Here is a 20,213-nt window from a genome sequence, read left to right as displayed (position 1 = left end):
CTACCCTGAACATTGCACCTGTGTGACTACAAATATCCAAAATATCTGTTCTTAGCAAAATGAAATTTAAAAAATTAGATTTTTAAAAATTTGATTTGTATTGGCCCTTTGTGTCCCCCATTTTTCATAGTCTCTTATTCCGTTCCTTTCTCTTCCTGAGTTATGCCCAGCGCACAATAACATTTATTTATAAAGATATTTTCAAAATTTCCTTTAATAGTGAGCGAGATAACTATAACTAGATCTATATAATTGGATGAAAAACTGGCGATACATATATCGGTAATGAAGAAGGGCCATATCCAGGAATCTTGCTCTGGGCAAGATTAAAGAAGTGTTTTTCTTTGTGAAGTGACTTCAAATCCACTGGCCATCACTGGAGAGTCCTCAATCGATATATTTGGATCTCACTCACTCTCATTGAAATGTCAAGAATACGTTTGCAAAACAAGAGTTATTGTGCGCCAGGCATTATGAAACTCTATGGATTATATAGCTTGGTTGAGCCTTCTACTGCAGTACCGTACTCTAAAGGTCTAAAGAGAGCATGGAAATCTAAGAAAAAAACAAAGCCCTTTCACACTAGAATTCCAGAAAACATAATATCCTTTCACCAGTTAGAGCTGCAGAGGCATCCTGCAATTTTTCCAGTACCTTTATACGAAAATACTCGTATCACTAAAAGACGTACTCTACTCGTATCACAAATTTTAAGAAATTCACTAAGAACTTCTTAAAATTTGTTACACCTAAAAAAACGTATCTATCACGTTCATTACCTCAAACCGTCCAAGTAGTATAAAGCAGGTACAATTTTACTGCTCGAACTCAAAAAAGAGCAGTATATAAAATTCGCTTTTTTCAACTTGTCACCGTCCTGGAGCTTAAAGAGAGATATCAATTTCCGATTTTCGATGACCCCCAATAAAAAAGAACATTATCTCCAGACTATTTCGTTCTTTTGTCGCCACCCCGCTTCTACACATCCAAAACCATATTTTTTTTATTTTTTTCTTAAAATTGGCCATAACGCCCAAACTTTTCCAATGACTTTCGGATATGTTTTGAACCCCAGGAGGTTCATACATATATCTATTACTGGAAAATTCGAAAATTTGAATTATTGAATATCAAACCTCTTAAGGGGTTCAGTTTTCAACTGATTTGGTTGAATTTGGATTTTTTTGGAAAGGTCTTGAAATTTCTTCTGCAATTATATCAGTCCCAATTAGTAATGATCCGATCAAGTAATCGTATTTGATTTATTTTTCTCGAATATTCATTCTAATTTGTGTATAAGCATGCTACTAATGTCTACAAAAACCTTCTAAAAAGCACACTTCTTAGACAATTTTCTAAATCAGAATGATTTTCTGATTTGGGAATGAATTTGATTGGTCATAAACTGGTATACACAAAAAAAATATGTAAAAAGTTAGTTCACAGAGCTCTTTCTTTCTCGTGAGTTCGATCATCCCGCAAAGCTGGGATGCTTCGCTATCTCTTTTTGTAATTTCCTATTGGTACCTTTTTTAGTGCAACGTGTGACTGACCTTCGTGTTACTGGAGCACAAGCAATCACATCCCAACGAAAGACCTTTCATTAACATTTGAAAAAAAAATAATAATAAAATCCCGCAATTAATATAATGACAAAAAACTTATATCTTCTAGTTTATGAACAAAAAAACAACAAAGTTCTATTATAAAATCCTTCTTTAATTATATTTAGAGTTACTTTTGCTTATAAAATATAAATATTCTTGAATTCAAGAATTTGAGAAAACTTAATCTGATCACACTTTTATTTAATTCAATATTCGAATTAAAATTCTGAGACAAATCTTTAAGCAATAAATCTTTCGAATGAGCTTTCAGAATCTTATTCGTATTCTCCGATAAAGATCTGTAATTTTAAAGCGACAAATTTCTTTGAACCTTTAAATTGAAAAGTGACAAACTTTACAATAATGAAGCTGTAATGGAAATCTCAAAGTTCTTTAATGTATCTTTTATTTTAAAACTAATTGAGGGACCTTTTAAATCTTTATTTGTGGAAAATTTCTCCGTAAAATTGAAATAGGTGAAGCATCACTACTATTTAACTCAGAAGATGAAATCCTTCATTTTGATGTTAAATATATAATTTAAATATTTAAGCTTCTTGTCTCAGAATGGGAGTTTGTTGTTCTTCTGCTACTGAATCCTTTAAGAAGAAATAATTTTTTCGAGCACCGGTGACCCTATCCGTAAAAGTGTTAAAATAATAATATATTTTATATCTATTTTTTTTAAATGTGATAAATTAATTTTTGGTTAAGTTTTTTAACATGCAAACTACAAAAAAGCAAAAACAATTAGAACTTCTACAAAATTAATAATAAACACTATTTTAAGTAAGAATTAATAAATGGAAAGATGAAGGTACTTTGCCTTCTAAGTTTAAAGGATTTGTTTGATGATAGATCCCTTACAGGATGTATCGGGATTCCCTTTAAATTTTGATAATAAAATCTCTATAGGGGAAAGTACTCTCCCTTCGAACGTTCATGCCTTCGAATATTTTGAATTTCTTTTGGTTTTTCTAAAAAACTTACACATTTCTATCAAATATTAGTTATCTTATTATCAATTACGAGTCTCCTCCAAAAATAGAGGGCCTAGTGATTCGTTTTTATGCTAGAAACTAAGGGATTTTGAATGGTAAATTAGATAAGCATGGGATCTCAATTTACTAGACATTTTTTTTATGTAATAAAAATTGGGATTCATTTTCGATTTTCCCAGAAAAAATTCATCAAGTTTGAACTTCATATTTGTGGTCCAACCTAGAGCACTTTCCCCTATCATTAATATGTGCTTGAAGTGTGCTTTAATGATTTATATTGAACAATTTCCTAAATATCTTTGAATGCTGTGTATCCATGTTCATTTTTGAGCAAGTTTTAAGGAGAAATTTATTTAGTAATTTAAAATTACTGAGGAAGCAGAATATTGTTAGTGGAATTAATGCAAAAGAAACTTTGAATCATAGGATTTGAGATTATAAAAATAAAACAGATGACTTTTACAAACTCAAATAAATATACGAATATTTTTTTTATTTTCTAATATTCTCTACATAAAATAAAAGATTCACTGACAAAATATTCTTTTTTTTTATCTGATATAATAACAAAAAATGTTTTGTATTCTTATTTTTTAGAAGTTTTTAATAAATTTATAATTATATCTAATACTTTTTTAAAAAAAATTTAAAAATATAATACTGAATTATAAATTATTCCTCCTCTGCTCAAGGCGGAGCTTGGTCAAAACTACTCGACTCAATCAGACTAAAATAATTGTTGAATCTATCTTAAAATTTCAAACCAAGAATACAAATTTTAGAAATGCAAATTTTAATCCTTGAACCTGCTACTAAATTTGTCACCGCTAAAATTCACACTAGAAAATTCTATTCTAAGAAATATTCGTTTTATTAGAATATTTCACAATTTTATCTTTGGAATATGGCAAGGTTCTCACGATTCTTTAAAATTAAACGTGACACAAATCGATACTTCCTGAATAAATTAAGACAATTGAGTGATATCCATTGAACCCTTAGTAATGTCACATGTTGGGCAAAAAAAGACAAGACTTTAGTAATAAGTCCGGGTTAATAAAACTTAAAAAAAGGTGGATTATGAAATGATTATTGTGTGTACAGAGAGGACGATGACACTGAATAGAAATTCTATCATGAGGAAGCACCTTTTCGACAGGAACTTGTTCTAGGAAAATCTCGAACATGCAATAAAAGACAAGCAAATTGACATAGCGTGCGAGTTTTATGACAAATATCCCTGTCATAAATTCAAATAACCACCCTTCTGCATAGTGCAGAGTGTGCAAAGTTCAATTTTCAATATATAGTTATATATAATTTTATATGCAAAATTGTTTGAAGACTCTATACCTCTTCCAGGACTGGCGCCTTCGATCTCGAGCCCTGTACAAACTTGAAGATGCCCTACGGTCCACTGAAAATTTGGCAGCAGTCCAGCCCTATCTGGACTCCCTACTCCGTACCCTACTGTCCTCAGAGCGTCATCCTGACGTTTGTGAGGACAAACGACGAATCCTGGTTAATCTCATCTCCAGACTCCCGCTGGAAAATCTCGAAAATCGCACTGGACAAATTGTCATGGGACTCTGTCGACAAGGTGGAGCAACGGGGAATAGTGTAGCAAAAGCTCTCATGCAGAGACTCCCTCCAGCTGCTATCGTCCTCCGCCTCCTGTCCGACGAATTCCTCAGTGCGCGAAGTTCAAAGGTGAGGCTTTTTCCTCAAGACATCCGCGTTGATGAATTGCAGAAAATTCATCAAACTAATACCCTTTCCTTGTGCCATGTTGGCAAGAGCCCAGAATTGTTTTTTTTTAGACACTGCGTGGCTGAAAAAGCCCATTGTAATGCTTCTATTTTAGTGCGGAAATTTGAATAAGAATTTTCGGAATGTTTTTAAACCTTCTGAAAATTTAGTGTTTCCCAAAATTTACGTTCGTGCTGCATTGAAGCTCAAATTAGACACGAAATTGAGCCTGCAAAAATTGAATTTTCATGATAAATTGATTCTATTTGTGGACTGTTTTTACTGCTCGAACTCTTGAGAAGAAATATTGAGATTCTTTAAAAGTTGTTAACTAAAAGTCGAGCAATTAAATATTCTGATTATTCCTTTCTTTTCTTGACAACACTGGTAAAAAAAGGTGGATCATTTTGATTCATTCGCGATCCTTTTGGTGAATCAAATATGATCCATCATTTCAAATGTTTCATTTCGATCCTTTTTTGAAAGATCATTTTGATCCATTGCAAAAGAATCAAATTTTGATACTTTGAATGGTTCACTTTGAGGAGCTTTTCAATGAATCAGTGAATGATACTCTAAAATTGATCAAATGGAACTTTTAAAATGATGACTTTTTAATCTTTTTTAAATGTAATGCATTTGCCCTTCAAAACAAATTAAAAGAAAAACATATATATCTGAAATATTGTATTTCCAGATATGCGCTTCTAAATGTTCCGAAGCTTGAACGTAGAGCAAAAAACACTTTTTACACAATGAAAATCTAAGGATTTTTTTTTCACTATTTGATCAACAGAAAGTTCTCTCTTTCCGGGGGTGAAACACCGACAAAATTACGTAGAATTGTACAAAATGGGATTATTTTAATTTTCACTTTTTTTACTCACTTTTGGCAAATTTTTCACGTTTTCACAAGTCTCCAAACTTAAACCTTTTTTACCTATAACATTATAATTTGTAGAAAAGCGCCACTAAATATCTAAAAGGACACAAATTCCACGTCAAGCGCACCCCGTTTATTTATGCGCTCAGCGAGTCTCAGTGACTGTCACTGACGTCACTAAAAGTGGCGTGATTATCCAAGTGATCCATTCAAATGTATCACTTTTGACATATCGTACCAAATTTTCAATCGCTGAAATATCACGGTTAAAATTTTAAAGCTATCAATTTATTAGTTTAGACACGTTCCCCTTATATGAGCAAATACAGTAAACACATTTTTTACTGTTTCAATGGTTTTATTTAGTAAGAAAATTCATGGAAAATAATCGCAATAGTGATCCAATTGAAATGTTCAATTTGATCCATTTGAATGTATCCCATATTTTCTATATTTTTTGGCGTAATATCCTGAGGATTGAAAATAGTTGTCTCAAAAATGTCTCATTCTGCCTTGTTATATTATTCCTTTAAACCTAAAAACTCATTTTCGCTATTTTCCTTTTATTAGTTGGCAGAAAAATATTCTTGAACATCGATTTTTCTGAAATGATCGATTCTAGGAACCTTTCAATGTATCATTGAATGTGATCCTTTACTTGGATCACTGAAGTGATTCATTAAAGAAGAATCAATTCAATTCAAGTGATTTGATGAAAATGAACCTTTTAGGCCATGATTCTTTTGAAATGATCCCTGGTGATCCATTCATTTTTACCAGTGAAGAAATAAGTTTTTGGGGCATATAAAAACAATTATTTACTATTTTTTAATTAAATATGAATTATTTTCTCTAAACGTTACTCAAGAAGACGTTTAATCTAGATATTACAAAAATATTTTTATTATTTTACCATTTTATTTCTTAAAAGAAAGGCCAGTCAATGTGTTATAGAGTTAAACTAGGAACTTTGTAGACCAACTTTAACGGAGTTATCACACTAGAAAATTTCATATTAAAGTTAAAGTGAAAAGTTGCTCATTAAAACTTCTATAACTACTTGAATTCGCTGATTTAGTCAGGACACATTGCTAGAATTACTCAGTCACGATCGCACACGGGTTGTCAGATGAGTGTTTTTGTTTTTGAAGCATTTCAGTCATTTGAGCGAAAATGTGCGATTTTATTGAAGAAGAGCAAGTTTTCCTCCTGTACATTACTTTTGAGTCGCGCAAAAGGACCCGTTAAGCGATAAGAAGGAGGATTTGAGTGAGAGATTGGCTCCTAACGCGACCTTCACCACCTTGACGGATTCCTGATGCACAGCCTCAATTAATTCGGCCACCATCTCATTTGACCACGAAATCCTAGAAGTTTATGAAGGAATATAAAATGTAGATCGAACACATTTTTGTTTAGCTTTTTTCTTACTTATCCCTTTACCGATCTTTTTCAATGTTTTTGTCCTTTCTCCATCTTGCGCACGATACATAGTAGGTATTAGAATTAATATTTATCACTATTTAATAACGAATAACTTGGTGGGAAAATTGTGGCGCAGAAACTATCCGAATGACTGCAATAAAGTAGTACCTGAAGAAAATTTAATGAGCAAATTTTGCTCAGAAATTTGCTCAATTCTTATTAATTTGCTTATTAATTGTTAATCGTATTTATGCTATTTTAATCTATTTAAACCAATTTTTGTGACTCGAGTCTACTTTTTTATAACTAAATGAATTGATTTCTAAACACTCTTAACGAAAATTGCACATTAGGACACATATCAGCAACAATTAATGTGAATCACATAAAAATTTTAATGTAAAATTCTTTATTGTAATACCACGGTAAGTGTGTCTGACTCTCAACACGTCCGACTTTTGGAAAACCCCTGATGGGACTTACTTAAATAACCTACAAAAGGACAAATAAAGACACTGTTTATCTTCCAACTTTCTCGGAGTAAACTATCGGAGCTGACTGTTTTTACTGACGTGAATTACTGGTCCTAACTACCTTGCCATGAGCATTAAGAGTATCATACAAGCAGCCTTTAACGCCCACCTAGGGAGAGGGGTTTACGCATGTTAACAATTATCGTATGGCCAATACGCTCAGCAATTTGATTAAACTTTTGATCCAAAATTAGGCTTAATAGTTTTATTATTACTGTTACTTATTTCACAGTTTTACGTTACTTTTATCACGTTATGTAGTGACTTATAGTAAATTCAATTCGGCTATATATATTCGTCGCTTGAATTGTCAATTGTCGTAACTGCTTCATCACCTAATCAGCAATACTTGCAACAATATGAAAATATTACTAATTCAAGCAACAATTCGACTCTAAAACGTTTTAAAATTATGTATTGAAAAGCTGTAAATAGTAAAAAAGAAGCTTTGTCTATTGCGTTATCCAAGTAATTAAATTAAAACCCATTTTTCGAAATATATCGTTGGATTCACTAGATCGCGAGCATTTCGCAAAATGTTTTTCACATAGTCCACCCCTTTTGAGGCATGAAAATTGGTTTGACCGAAAAGAAATGATTTATTGCGCAATAAATCAGTTGAATTAATGATAAGTAATTTCTCGGGAAACCTTAAGTTATCATTTGCGTAATTATTAGATATTTTAAATTGTATAGTTGCTTATATTCAACTAAGAATATACAATGAAATTAAAGCTTCTGGTGACTTTAAAATTTAATACAGTCATGTTTTAATTCAATCAATTTCTATTTGCATTTTCACAGTTTCGCGAGAATGCCCTTCAAATGGTACTCTATGCTCTCATGACATTTCCTAGTACATATTTTGATGTAACCACGTGCGTGATGAGAGCCACTCAGGCAGCAATCGATCCCAAGAAGAGAGTACGACAGGTGAGAAAAACTCTTGAATTCCTTCAAAATGCAGACTGACAACAATTTCTATTTTTATTTCAGGGAGCTTTGGATGTTCTGGCAGTTTTGGGCCAAATTAGCTCACCAAAGGTCGTAATGGACGTTGTCAATGGCATAGCGGCAACAAGAACAGATGGGAATGCTCTAAGTGCTGCTGTTAAAGCAAGATTATCCAGAAAGCAACTGCCAATGATTCGAGAAGATGGATCTGTACAATACGGCCTGAAACTTCCGAGTCCTCAGGCAAATTTCTCAATATTCGGAGCTGATATCGAATGGATAACATCAGGAGTGGGTTCGGTTTCTCCCACATCGCTCAAGAGGAGGTCACAGAAGACCCAACCTCAATCCAACCTGCCCAATGATTCGGGCAATCGGTAAATGCTGAACACACCCAATTCATTCAATCACGGAAAATCACTTGCCCTATTACCCACGAAAGTCCATCGATCCATTAAACATTAACGAGAATAGCTCCATTCGTGTGCAAATTGATCCCACAAATCTATCAATTATCCAATAGTCATCCAATTGAAAGGCGCCCATCATTAATTTATTTCTTATGCTGTTGGACATTCTAGGTCAATTGCCGAGGGATCGACACAGATGAACTACTTTCTGGCGAGGCGCATGAAAATGTCCCAAGAAAATTTGAGTGGTGTGGGTGGTAAAGTACATCATGACACCCAAAATAGTACCATCGACAGTGGATCTTCAAGGCCCAAGGTGTGTATACTGACACAATTTACATTTTATGGTAATTTTCTTCAACTTCTTCCGACTTCTTTACTCCCACACTGTCGAAGGATATGCCCCAAAATTGAAGCTTTTTCTCTACGAGCCATTTCATCAAATTGAAAAACAAATTCGGAATATCACCTAAAATCAAGCAATTTTGGGTAGAACTTTCTTGGAATAGTGTAGAAAAAAAATTTCAAGATTTTCTAAATTTGTTTTGCATTAGTAATAAAGTACAAACATTTTTGGGAAAGGGTATTAATTAATTAATGATTCTTAATAAAGAACTAGGGTAAAGTGATATAATTTGGAATTAGTGTTACAAGTTGGACAATTCGCCGTTATAAGTTGGACAGGGATTTTTTCTTGATAAATACGTACTAAATTTTTTTTAAACATAAGGAACCAAATTATAAAAATAAAGCACTGAAAATATACAATTAAAAGTGAAATACTAAATTTATTAAGAAAAAAGCTCTGTCCAACTTGTACCATTGATTGTCCAATTTGTACCATTGCCATTGTCCAACTTGTACCACTTTACCCTAAACACAAATTATTAAATTACATTTTTTTAAATAAAATTTTCAAACATTTAGAAAAGATTCGTTGTCTTATAATTTTGTGCAGATAATTCGCGAAAAAGGTAGTTTTGATGACTATAATATTATTTAAATGCTCCATTGAAAGCGAATTATCAAAAGAAGATTACTATTTTATATATAGATGATATAGATTTACTATATCATTTTTATTTGTATATTTTTAATGCTTTAGTTTTATAATTTGTTTCCTTGTGCTTAAGAACAAATTTTGTACTGTATTAGCATTTTTTTTCTAAATTTATTTCAACACAGGCCACATTAATGAAAATTGTTTTTAAGCTCTCAATCCAAACGTTAGGCCATAATTTAGACGTTTCATTGATTTTGATTATTGGTTTCATTTTTATTGCTGATTTTCGGTCAGTCAAAAGCATCACGTTCTTAATTTATAATGTATTAACTTTATTTACATTATTTAATAAACAAATAATAACAAACTGCAAGGGAAATTTCTTATGACCAGTGCACAATAAATTTTCTTTGTAAACATGTTTTCGAAATTTTCGATGAGAATGAGCGAGATGACTAGATCTAGATCTCACTCACTCTCATTGAAATGTCAAAAACATGTTTACTAAACAAAAGTGATTGTGCGTTGGGCATTAAAAAAAACTCAAAAAAAATCAAAGTGTAAACTATTTTTTGTAAGTAAATTAGTAATTGCTATATAAATCGGCAAATTCTGTAAGTAAAAAATTCATTTTTTAATAAAACAAAATATGAAAATGGTTTATAACTTCTTAATTTTCCCTTTGTCAATAATATTGCACTACTTATCAATTTTGATTTTTTACTTACTTATTTTTTTATTTTCATTTTTTCTTACAATTTTTACCGAAACACTTATCAATTTACTGCAGTCATAATCGAGTCACAATTCGCAACAACCAAATATTAAAAAAAACATATTAGAAATTACAGAAAATACAATTAAAATGTTGTACTTAAATATGCTTAAAAGCCTGAAATAAATAAATTCGACATTAAATTAAAAATGTTAAGAAAATAAGCTGTTTTTTAGTCTACGTGACCCACATAACCCCTTAAGTCAATGACTGACGAAACTATTTTTTATAACATACTAAATTATTTAAAATTAGGTTTACAGATTAAAATAATCAGGGCGGAGCATTCTCACCGTGGTGTCACATATAAGATTAATATTAATATTAAGAAAAGCCGGAGAGAGAGGTATATATATGCACAATTTCAAATGGAGTATCACGTGTGTTAGAAAGAGTACACTCTAGTGGATTAATACGATGAGTAAGATATTACTGTTCGTATTAATTGATTTCTGAATCGTATTACAGGCCACGAGCAATTTTCCATGCGTGCCAACTGTGATTCGGTCAGTTTTCGAGCTATGTAGTGCTGCCAACTTCGTACGCAGAGGGGAAATGTGAGAGAGAAGCAAGATAAAACAATTGCTATCTTTTTTTTGCCATTCTCGCAGTTCAGAAAGTATTAATCTTAATATTAATCTTATATGTGACACGGCCATCATACATTTTCCGTACAAAAGTATGGTATATTTTTTCCTAAGGGGTTACATGGGTCTCTCATGTCAAAAATAGGCCTCTTTTTTGATAATAATTTATTTTGTAGAAAATATTTTAGAAATTCCAACTTTTGGGATATGAAAGAGTAACTTTAGAACAACATTTTAAAAAAAATTTAGACAAATTTTGAAAATTCGAGCGTTGGTAGCTGATTTTTGGAACCATTAAAAAAATGAAAAAAAAATGATTTTTTTGACCTGAGAGACCATGTAACCCCTTAAGTGATTTTTAGTTTTAGTATAAAACCAAATGCAATCATTTTAAAACTTTTACCAAATGAAAGAGTATCTAATGTTATGTTATTGGCTCAAAATTCATAATGATTGCACGAGAATAACAGTCCCTAAAACCTATATGAAAAAGACGAAAAATTCGCATTTTTGTTTTTTTCTCTAATAATAAAAATATATTCTCTGTACATGTACCTACCATTTCGTGCTATATTTATTTTTGTGGGATCTAAGACTTAAAAATTTTAAAGAATTTAAGAAAAATATACCATTTCTGAATTAAAATGCTCCATCCGTTAATTGATCATGCTAGAAAGTAATTTATTAAGAGCTTTCTTTTAAATTAAAAGAAAAGATAAGAAAATAATTAATACAGACTCTGTATATTATAATAAATTCGTTATTGTTAATGGTATTATTGCTTATTGAATACTACGTAATAATATGTATATAATGATTTGGAGTAGAGATAGGTACGTTACAGTTTTCTATCAATCCTAAAATTAATAGATTTTCTCATTAAGTTTCCGGTAATTGGAAACACATGCCTTTTGAAAGAATTTTCCCTAAAATAAATCATGTCTTTCACCTCTTTTGACTTGCCGGTGGCAAAAGTTTCACCACATACGTTTTCATTATCAATTTATACACCCTCTTGTACATTAGATAATATGAGTTCTTCGTGTTCTCGTCTGTGTAAAAAACAATCCAAAAGGGGAATGAAATCGAAATGTATATAAACAAATTACTCGGTCATATAGAGGAAGGTTCTATCGATCATGCAATGTGCAGAGTTTCGTGGTGAATTAAATAAAATTCCTCGTGAGCTGAATTTGAGGATTAGTCGAACGTGAGCAGCAGTCTTGTTTTACCTGTCTCTCACAGCTGTTGTCTGACTTTTTGTGCTATCATTTTTATTTTTGGTGATTTCTTTGAAAAAAAATTGATTATTTTTGCTGAAAACAGGATGTACGTCAATATGTTACTGTGTCGAATCATTGGATACAGTCCTGTATCCCTGAAGCGGTATTTTGTGAGTAAAATTTTTATTAAAGCACAGTTGAACATTGAAGGACTTATAAAGTACTCTAATAAATTTAACTGACCTTGTCATGAGATTGAGGAGCGTTGTCCTTGATCGCCTAATCTTTAATCCGCTGTCTCGCAGACCACCTGAAATAATAGTCAAAGTTCTATAAAATCATCTCGAAATGGCGTATAAAAGAAAACGACTTCATAAAATAAATTAATATTTATTAGGTCATTCGTCATTAAACTCGTCTGTCGCGTTATACAATCGTCAAAATTAAAATCGAGCTTTTTCTGCATGCGAGGAAACTCGCACGGTGGTTTTTAAAAATACATTGTAGGTGGTAAAATATTGATTTTCATTTTTATTTCTATTTTCTAACCAGGATGACGATAGGAATAACCAATTTATCGTGGCGACAGCAATTCCGGTCCATCAGCAAATGCCACCAATATCAAATGGTAAGTACGCTGAAGATAGCCTTGGTAAAAGACTTAAATAATCTTTCTTGGATACTTTATAGGTGGATTTCGATCTCATCACTATCAATCACAAAACCTTCAAGCACACTCCTTTCCTGAATTATCAAAAGCAAGAGAGACAGTCGGTCAGAAAGGCACCTCCCGACCATCGTATACTACGCTGGAATTTATGGAAATTTCACGACCTTCAAAACTCCCCGTCGCTTCGAGGTAAAGGAATATCAGACTTCTTCAAAAAAAGAAAAATCTCATACTCATTTGTCACGAAGAAAAACCATTGAACGATTGAGTTTGTGAAGCAAAAGTTACTTTAGGAATTTCACTACAGTTGTTTTTCTTGGAGAAATTCCACTAAGCAAAACGGGTAGAATAACTAATATTTACAAAATAAAGATGACAGATATGAGGAAAGTTATGCATTTGGAACATTTAAGTCTAAAACTAAAGAAGTATTTAAAAAGATACTTGAAAAAGAAAGGAATACCGTAAGTTCATATGACTTTGTCCCCTGCGTGTGACTTTGACACTCCCTGTTCGTAAGCTTTTCTTTATTTCTAGAACTTAAGGATGGTCCTTACCGATTAGAACTAACCGGCAGAGGACAAAATCATCCGCATTTACTGTACTTGAAAAGACATTTGGAAAAAGTTATCTTATAGTAATCAAAATAATAACTTATTTAAATTTAAGTTTCATTCGTAATTTAAGATAAAGTGCCCTCGACTCGACCGATAGAATTATTTATTCAATTTATTTATATTTGCTAGTACTTGCTATAAAATATTTAGCGTAGGGGAAAGTGCCCATGCTTGATACCATTGGAAGCTTCGTAATGACTAAATTTTTCTTATGTTTCTCAACAAACATGACTCCGCAATATATTTTAAAAACTTGCTACTTTCCCATAGTTTTTAAAATATGGTTGCGATGAGTCACATATATATTGTGAAACTTAGAAAATTTAGTCATAACGAAGCTTCCAATGGTTTCAAGCATGAGCACTTTCCCAAATGGTCTAACATTAATAGGTCAATTATTCCATAAATAAAGGCAGAATCACATTGACAGTAAAATTCTAACCGTGTATTTCGTTAATTTACACATTTTCATTGCAATTCTTACGCAAATTCTTGATTACCGTATTACCATATCTCATATTCGGTGGCCCTAGATGAAAGTAATAAAAGAAAATTAAAGAAATAAAACGAAAATGCGATAAATAGTGAGAAAAAACTGTACGATTAATTTTTTCGTACAGTTTTTTTTGCTTACCGTTTATCGAATTTTCTTTTTATTTCTTCAATTTTCTTATATTATTATTTTTACCTAATGCCACCAAGTATGAGATAAGGTAATACGGTAGTGAAAAATTTTCGTAAGAATTGCAATGAAAATGCGTAAATTACCGAAATACGGTAAGGTTACGGCGAGCATTTTATTGTCAATGTGATTCTGACCTAATACGTATCAGTGACAATTTCATAAAAATTTACCAACAAACACTCAAAAATTGACCTACCGGTCGAGTCGAGGACATCGGTTGTGTAAGGGTACTTTACCTTAGATATATTTAAGACAACAATCAAAATTTTTATGAAAAAATAAGGACCAGTGCTAAATTTGTTAGCTTTTATGAGTGCTTTTAGTCTTTCATGGAATATTCTGATTATAAGTTGACTTGAAAAGAGTCAACCCTTTAACTCTTTCGCGTCTTAGGGTAATGTCATGACTCGGGGAAAAAAGTTTTTTTTGGGTATTTACATTAATTGAAATCTATCTGTTTGTGCACGACATCATAATAGAAGGATGTAAGATTCTTGGCTCATTTTCTCAAGACTCCAGTTAGATTTCAATTAATGTAAATAGCCAAAAATAAAACTTTTTCCCCGGGTCATATATGACCCTAAAGACGCGAAAGAGTTAAGGATGAATGAGACGAGACACCAGTGACCCAAAAACAATTTTTTGACAACCTTTGTTTTTGGGACACCGACGTTCCAAACTAAAGGATTAATTGACGACACGGTTTTAGAATATTCTGAACAAATCCAACAATATACTAAAAACCGAACTAAAACTGATTTTTTAAATAAAATTTAATGAATTGCTAAAATAAATAATTTTAAATTGCTTTTTGAAAACCCGCAACAGCAAGTGCTATTGTTATTAATCGTATCAGAATATATTTATTACAATGTAATCAACTTTTCAAATGTTTATAAAAAGCTTTTTGTCCTTTATAATATAGTCAGAAAAGACTTTTTTTGGGACAAGGGTATCTCACTCGTTCTTTAAGCGTTAAACTATGAAACATTCGTCTGATAGAGGTATTTGAACTTTAATTTTTTTAAAATACCGGAGTAATTTTAAATTTCGTCACACAGATCTTTACTTATTTTTTTTTAAATTTATTAACATTACCCTTAATTTTATTAATTAAAGCGTTCGATTTACCTGAATACGAGGCATCATTAGTCTGAGTAGGGACTTTTTTTTTAATCTTTCTATGTCTCAAAATTGAGGTAAAAACAGAATTAAATGTACTAAAGTTTTAAAGTGGCAAATTTCTGATTTTCTTATTGTTTATTCTAGTAACCTTTGTCCCTAGATTTTGAAAACATTTTGAAATTAGGTCTTTCAGAAAAATTTGTCCTCTCTTGTTCTAAATTCCTAGAAATAAATATTTTCCCTCCGTCATATGAATAATTAACTTGCTGTGAAACTTTGCAGTTTGTTGTGAGGAGAGACTGAAGCACGGTGCAAGTGAAAAATTAATCAGAATGCAATTGATTTTCTACAGTACATAGCGTATTAGAGAAAATTGGGACAAGCATCTGTGTCGTTACATCAATTCATGGTCACTTTCTTGCGTGTCTCTCCACAGATTTCCCGCAATGGACAGTGGGCGAAATAGTGAGAATAGTGCAAGGGGCACAAATATCGATAATCCATATGCCAGCCTCAATAATCGCGTCTCCTTCGTACGAATTCCTAATCAAAAAAGTGGAACGATGACCGATCCTCAAGGTATTCCAACCAACAAGTACTTTGGTGAAAACATTTCCCTAAATTCTGTATTGTTCCAGGTACTCCGACTACTCAGAGCTCCTTAGTAGAATCCCATCGTCCTGTCACTCATCCTGCATTGGAGAAATCTGCACTCACTAAGAGATTTAGTGTACCAGAAAAGCTCAATGCCGTACAAGAACGTCCACAGCATAATAATGTTAGGTGAGTGTAATACCAGGCGTTTACACTTGGTAAAATTTTCTCTTCGAATATGTATGTAAATAACTATCTTATTGATTCTATCAGTGCCTCTGTCCTCTTTTTGGACTCATTTTCAGTGAATATTGTTATCAAAAGAGTTTATCAGAAAAGCATTGCGTGGGTGTAACGGGTCATGAAAGAAATGTTTCAATTAATGGATTGAACAGAATGTTTTCCGGTTATTCCTCCAAATACTGTCTTTTAATCGCAGCCTTAATTGTTCTAGAATTACTTACTCATCAACAAACTAGTATACCTAGACTATAATAATTATAAATTATATGAATTCTTCATGAAATTTTAAGCAACTTGCTATTGCTACCTTTTTAATATATATGAGAATATGTACATTTTATTTTAATTTTTTTTTTCTAAGCATATAAAAGTACAACATTGCAACTATATTTTCTGAAATTTTCATTTAAATCTAGATTCTCGAAGACATTTTTTGAAAAAAACATGCTTTTCCCTGGACAAGTTTTCTCATATTGTATAGTAAGGTGCGGTAACCGGATCGTTTTTCATAGAGTAAACGCTTGTTTTTGAATGCATGAAATTCTTTTTTACTTCTTCTAAATCCATAGTATTATTCACTGATAATTGAAGAACGGCTGTGGTAAATTATGCAAGTGAAGAATTGTTCGGATAGCAGCCAAATGAAAAACTGGGTGTTAATTTTTCTGCATACCAGCGACGTTTCGTGCTTTATTTGAGCACTTCTTCAGGCTCTGTGCAAGGGAGATATACAATGATTGATATAGAGATTTGGAGTGACAATTACATACTCAATCAGAAAAAAAAAAATTATAAACTCACAGAGCGACAGGTAAAAAACACCCTGGTCAAGAAACACAAAACAGGTAATTCACACATCCACGGCAGGAGATCACAATGAAATTTAGGACGATGCACAACTTAAAATACACGCACAGAGCATCACTGTTTGGCCTATCTCCTTGGATAACTCCAAATCAATGGGGAGTACCAGTGGCTGAGGGAATTCCCCTCCGCACGGTTGTTCACACATCTACTCTCATGCCTCTGGATGTAATACATCTCCATCACATTGAGATGATGTGCTCTCCTAGTACTATCTAGAATGTCCGTGTGATCAAAGTTGAACCTGTGTTGTTCCCCTCTCATGTGATGCACCAACGACGTGGCCTCTTTGCTAAAATCTTTAACAGACAGCTTGTGTTGTTTGATTCTGTTGTCTAATTTTTGTGAGGTACGTCCAATGTAAATTTTTCCGCATTCACATGGGATACAAATCCACTGACTGATACTGAAGCAATCGTCACCAATATTTTGAACAAAAATAATTACCCTAATCACACTATCACCAGGCTATTGCGTAGGAGAGGGACAAATTCAGCTGACGATAGCAGCAATAGCAACATCGGCACGACAACGAAAAAATTCTACTCCTTGTCATACATTCATGGCTTAAGTGAGAGAATAAAAAAGATTGTGGGAGGTTTCACTCGTGACGTCACCGTTTCTTTTAAATCTGAGAATTCCCTGGGACGACTGTACCCTAAACTCAAAGATGACATTCCGACGAAGGACAGGTCTAATGTAATCTATAGTATCCCATGTGAATGCGGAAAAATTTACATTGGACGTACCTCACAAAAATTAGACAACAGAATCAAACAACACAAGCTGTCTGTTAAAGATTTTAGCAAAGAGGCCACGTCGTTGGTGCATCACATGAGAGGGGAACAACACAGGTTCAACTTTGATCACACGGACATTCTAGATAGTACTAGGAGAGCACATCATCTCAATGTGATGGAGATGTATTACATCCAGAGGCATGAGAGTAGATGTGTGAACAACCGTGCGGAGGGGAATTCCCTCAGCCACTGGTACTCCCCATTGATTTGGAGTTATCCAAGGAGATAGGCCAAACAGTGATGCTCTGTGCGTGGATTTTAAGTTGTGCATCGTCCTAAATTTCATTGTGATCTCCTGCCGTGGATGTGTGAATTACCTGTTTTGTGTTTCTTGACCAGGGTGTTTTACCTGTCGCTCTGTGAGTTTATAATTTTTTTTTTTCTGATTGAGTATGTAATTGTCACTCCAAATCTCTATATCAATCATTGTATATCTCCCTTGCACAGAGCCTGAAGAAGTGCTCAAATAAAGCACGAAACGTCGCTGGTATGCAGAAAAATTAACACCCAGTTTTTCATTTGGCTGCTATCCGAACAATTCTTCACTTGCGTATTATTCACTGTTTCATTCAGAAACATAATAAAAAACATTTTCAAAAATATTAAAGAAAATTTACAAAATAATGATAATACTGAAATAAGTTAGCATTCACTAAGTTGATCGCCTCATCGCTAATTGGCTTAAATGGTCTTCTAATTGGATTACTCAATCTACAAGCATATTAAGACGAAAAAATAATTTTTTATTACATTTTTAAAATTTTTATTGGATTATATCATTTAATATTTAATGTGAACGGCAATCTTTGGTGTAATATCATAACAAGTTCCCCAAGAAGCAAAATAGCTGCCTTATAGAACCAAGTATTAAACAAGTCTTTTAGTGCACTTTTAAAAGACTTAAAGTGAGAATTTTCTTTTGAAATTTCTATAGAAGCTCTTAAGATCCTTAAGAGTGCGCCACTGTACCTATAGTAACCTCAGTGATGGAACCAAGAGCGTTATAGGCAAATAAAAAGATTTTTTGTTCTATAGTGTCTTACTTAAGGAATCCTACAAGACCATATTAAGAAAAAATTGCTTCTTGGGTCTTCTTCTTGTTCTTTTGTAAGAGTCGTTGGCCTGCCATTGGGGCGCTCTTCCGAGTATCTGTCAGACAATTTGTTGTACAATGTCGCCCTTAGAACAACAAATGTTTTGGATGCATAGGTTATGGTAGAACCATCTCGTACACACTTCAAGAAGATAATAGATCTTCCTTATAATAAGGTTTGTTCTTAGGAATCTTTTTCTTTGTTCCCTTCGGCGGAAAATTAGAGAAAATATGCTGCTTCCAGACTTTTTGACCCACATAATCTCTTAATAGAAGAATTAGTAAGGGTTAAAAAAAATCTGGCCAGTGTTAAAATTGGTTCATTGTCAACGTATTCAATTTTATAATAAAAATATTCCTTATAATTAGTAGATTATGTAAAATGGTTAGTAATATGTTTATATAAATGTTCTCCGTGGAAATTAATTTAGGGGAAAGTTGGGAACCTTTTATTTGGGCCACTTTTGAAGTAAGAGTTTTTCTTCTGTTTTAATATGTATTGAATCATCTCATATGATTTAATTTAGCTCTACAAATTAGTTTTGAGGCTAATATATTAAGGCTAATTTCTATTTCAAAATAGGAAAAAATCCCTATTTTAAAATTTGCCCCTATTCAAAGGTGCTGCATTACTCTCTAATGGGTTTCAGGAAAATTGATCTTTAATTTCTCACTTACTAAAACTCACATACATACTGATCATTAAGCTATAATCTCTTGCATCTAAAATCTTGGGTTGATATTATAGAGACAATTTTACAATACTTCTTGATATTTCACAATAATATGAATCTACTAAAATAGAGTGATACTAATAAGATTATGGATAGATTACATTTAGCGTTTTCACGCTTTTGCATAACCGTATTTAAAAAAAACTGAAAATAATTTTATTACTCAAAGATACCGATAAGATGTAACCTTCTAAATATTTATTCAGATAAAAATAGAGTACAAAAAATTCTGTCTACACGTTGAATTTAATTATTGTAATATTGACATTTATTTGGTCTTCTTTGAGATATTATCATTGATATTTCGGCTATCACCATTCTTTTTCCATAAATAGATAACTTTTACTAGAGACCTTTGCGAGTTCTTAGACAATAATAATCACATAAATCAAACGAAAGTTAAATTTTCTTTTAGAAGTCGACCTTACCATGAATGTCTCAAAATAGATAAACAATAGAATATTGAAATTCGAAGATACAAAAATAATTTACTCTTCCGAAAATACAAGAGTTTAACGACATCAGCTTGAAGTTGTCGTGGAGGTTTTTGTGCAAAGAAAATTCTTCGATATAAAAAGACCAAAAGTAACATTTCTATTACCTTTTTTTCTTTTGGGTCAATTAAATCTTGAAAGGTA

At 32.4% G+C, this 20,213-nt stretch overlaps 1 protein-coding gene across 1 annotated transcript in view; it reads left to right on the top strand.

Annotated features, from left to right (window-relative positions):
- The window catches only part of LOC129807667 (TOG array regulator of axonemal microtubules protein 1), a 45,187-nt gene that overhangs the window by 12,831 nt on the left and 12,143 nt on the right, over window positions 1-20,213 (top strand). The window contains exons 2-9 of the mRNA XM_055857088.1: window positions 3,971-4,318; window positions 8,003-8,131; window positions 8,195-8,529; window positions 8,734-8,878; window positions 12,703-12,778; window positions 12,841-13,009; window positions 15,684-15,826; window positions 15,886-16,030. Coding sequence (XP_055713063.1) covers window positions 3,971-4,318; window positions 8,003-8,131; window positions 8,195-8,529; window positions 8,734-8,878; window positions 12,703-12,778; window positions 12,841-13,009; window positions 15,684-15,826; window positions 15,886-16,030 — 1,490 coding nt within the window. The remainder of the gene's footprint in view (window positions 1-3,970; window positions 4,319-8,002; window positions 8,132-8,194; window positions 8,530-8,733; window positions 8,879-12,702; window positions 12,779-12,840; window positions 13,010-15,683; window positions 15,827-15,885; window positions 16,031-20,213) is intronic.

This window comes from Phlebotomus papatasi, chromosome 3 (assembly GCF_024763615.1).
Source record: "Phlebotomus papatasi isolate M1 chromosome 3, Ppap_2.1, whole genome shotgun sequence".
Taxonomy (NCBI): Eukaryota; Metazoa; Arthropoda; class Insecta; order Diptera; family Psychodidae; genus Phlebotomus; species Phlebotomus papatasi.
This window is presented reverse-complemented; position numbering and strand designations above follow the sequence as displayed.